We start from the raw sequence: 2307 nt of genomic DNA on the forward strand, positions 1-2307 counted from the left end.
ACGGGGTGTCACCATGTTGACCAGGATGGTCTCGATCTCTTGACCTTGTGATCCACCCGCCTCGGCCTCCCAAAGTGCTGGGATTACAGGCTTGAGCCACCGCGCCCGGCCTTCAATCTCTTTCAAAAACATATCTACTCAGGAAACACATTGCTCTTTTGTGATTTGATAAATTATTTTTCACTTTCTATTCAAAGTAAGAAAGCGTTGTTTTTTTTTTTTTGCAAGGCAGGTTTTCTTTAGAAAATTCAATATTCATCCTCACTTACCTAAGAGTCTAGTTTTTAAAATAGGGACCTGCAGCCAAGAGGCTAGAATGTTAAAATAACAAGATCTCTGTAGATGTTATGTATGAGATATAGGATATTTATAACTTTTTCATTAAATTCACTGTTCTCACCTCTACTGGATTGCTTTTAGGTAGCATCACACAGATTGCCATCTCAGAAGAGAGCATGGAAGAGGCAGGGCTGGAATGGAACTCAGCTCTCACTGCTGCTGTCACCATGGCCACGGAGGAGGGTGTAAAGAAAGACTCAGAGGAAATTTCAGGTATTTTTCTTTAGGGCTCCAATATCTTGCAGGGTCTTGTGACCCTTATCACCATTATGATTATGGATACGGAAGACCTCTTAATTACTTTTGCTGGCTTTTCTCGTGCATGCAAATACTAACAATAGCTACAAACATCCTACTTTAATCCATGCAATACCCTTGTATAGTCACATTTTACATACAAATCAGGATTCAGAAAGGTTTAGCAACTTGCCTAAGATCAGTTAGAACCAACACTTGTTAGAGCTGAATTTAACTGTTTGACTACGTAGTCTGTGCTTTTCATCCGATCAGACTGCCTCCAACTTTTGCACCCTCTTAGATAAACTAAGCTTTGAGATGTTAGAAGGAAAAAATAGGTGGCAAGTGTTGTAGAGCATGGCGATTAATGACGATTCACTTAGAGGGGACCAGAAGAAGCTTCACATCACCCTCCATTTTTTAATTCATTTAATAAGTGTTTATTATTGCCTATTTTTAGTTGGCACTGTTGTAAGATGCTATGTATGTACGTGAAAAAACATAGCCACCACCCTCAGAGAGCTTATATAGCCCTACCTATCCAACTGTTTTGTTTTATTTTCTTAAGTATAGGGCTAGGGAGTACATATTAATTAATATTTAATTTAATATCTTTATTATTTAAATTTTAGGATATTAAATATCTCTCTCTTTTTTTTTTTGAGACGGAGTTCACTCTTGTTGTCTAGGCTGGAGTGCAGTGGTGTGATCTTGGCTTACCGCAACCTCTGCCTCCCAGGTTCAAATGATTCTCCTGCCTTAGCCTCCTGAGTAGCTGGGATTACAGCCATGCGCCACCACGCCCAGCTAATTTTTTGTATTTCTAGTAGAGACGAGGTTTCACCATGTTGGCCAGGCTGGTCTCGAACTCCCGACCTCAGGTGACTGACCCGCCTCAGCCTCCCAAAGTGCTGGGATTACAGGTGTGAGCCACCGCGCCCGGCCTAAATGTCTCATTTTTAAATTAACTAATATTTAATGTTAAATATTTCATTTTTATTTAATACTAACATGTTTAATAGTTAATTTAATTAATATCTTTATTGGAGGAAGATAACTGTTCTTTGTAGCGAGAACTATGATAAATTGAGGCAATTATTCCAAGCACCTATGCTGCTGAAGGGGCTAAATGATTAGGTGCCAACTCAGGGAAGCATCTTGTATTCCAAAGCTTCTTCCCTTTTTTCAGGAATGGCCCAACAAGAAATCCTTTTGAATTAAATAATTTTGAATTTAACATTGTAGAGATTTGCCTAAATATGTAGCATCTCTTGTTTACCCTCTGTCTTATCCTTGTGACAGAGGACACTTTGATGTTCTGGAAAGGAATAGCTGATGTAGGGCTGATGGAAGAGGTTGTCTGCAATATACAGAAGGAAATAGAGGAGCTACTCAGGGGAGTTCAGCAGCGGCTCATCCAGGCTCCTTTTCAGATCACAGGTAAGTGCACTACTCCTAATATTAGTAGTCATGTATTAAATACTCACCTCCGTAGGCAGTTTTTGCAGCCTTGCAAAAACCCTCTTGTATAGCTATTATTATCTTAATTTTACAGATAAGGAAACGAAAGCTCATATAAGTTAAGTTACTTGTCCAAGGTTCATAACTAGGTTTTGAACTCAGATCTGGCCATGCTTTTCCACAGGTAATTTTTGCCTTTATAGATGGTGCCAGTAGTTTGGGCAATATAGTGAGATGCTATCTGTACACAAACTTTTTTTTTTTTTTTTT

The 2307-nt window shown here is 39.0% G+C and overlaps 1 protein-coding gene across 1 annotated transcript in view; it reads left to right on the forward strand.

Moving 5' to 3' along the window:
* GMEB1 (glucocorticoid modulatory element binding protein 1) overlaps positions 1 to 2307 on the forward strand; it is a 49901-nt gene that overhangs the window by 31558 nt on the left and 16036 nt on the right. The window contains exons 6-7 of the mRNA XM_017534479.2: positions 363 to 552; positions 1879 to 2016. Coding sequence (XP_017389968.1) covers positions 363 to 552; positions 1879 to 2016 — 328 coding nt within the window. The remainder of the gene's footprint in view (positions 1 to 362; positions 553 to 1878; positions 2017 to 2307) is intronic.

Source organism: Cebus imitator, unplaced genomic scaffold, assembly GCF_001604975.1.
Source record: "Cebus imitator isolate Cc_AM_T3 unplaced genomic scaffold, Cebus_imitator-1.0 Scaffold87, whole genome shotgun sequence".
In the NCBI taxonomy this organism is placed as follows: Eukaryota; Metazoa; Chordata; class Mammalia; order Primates; family Cebidae; genus Cebus; species Cebus imitator.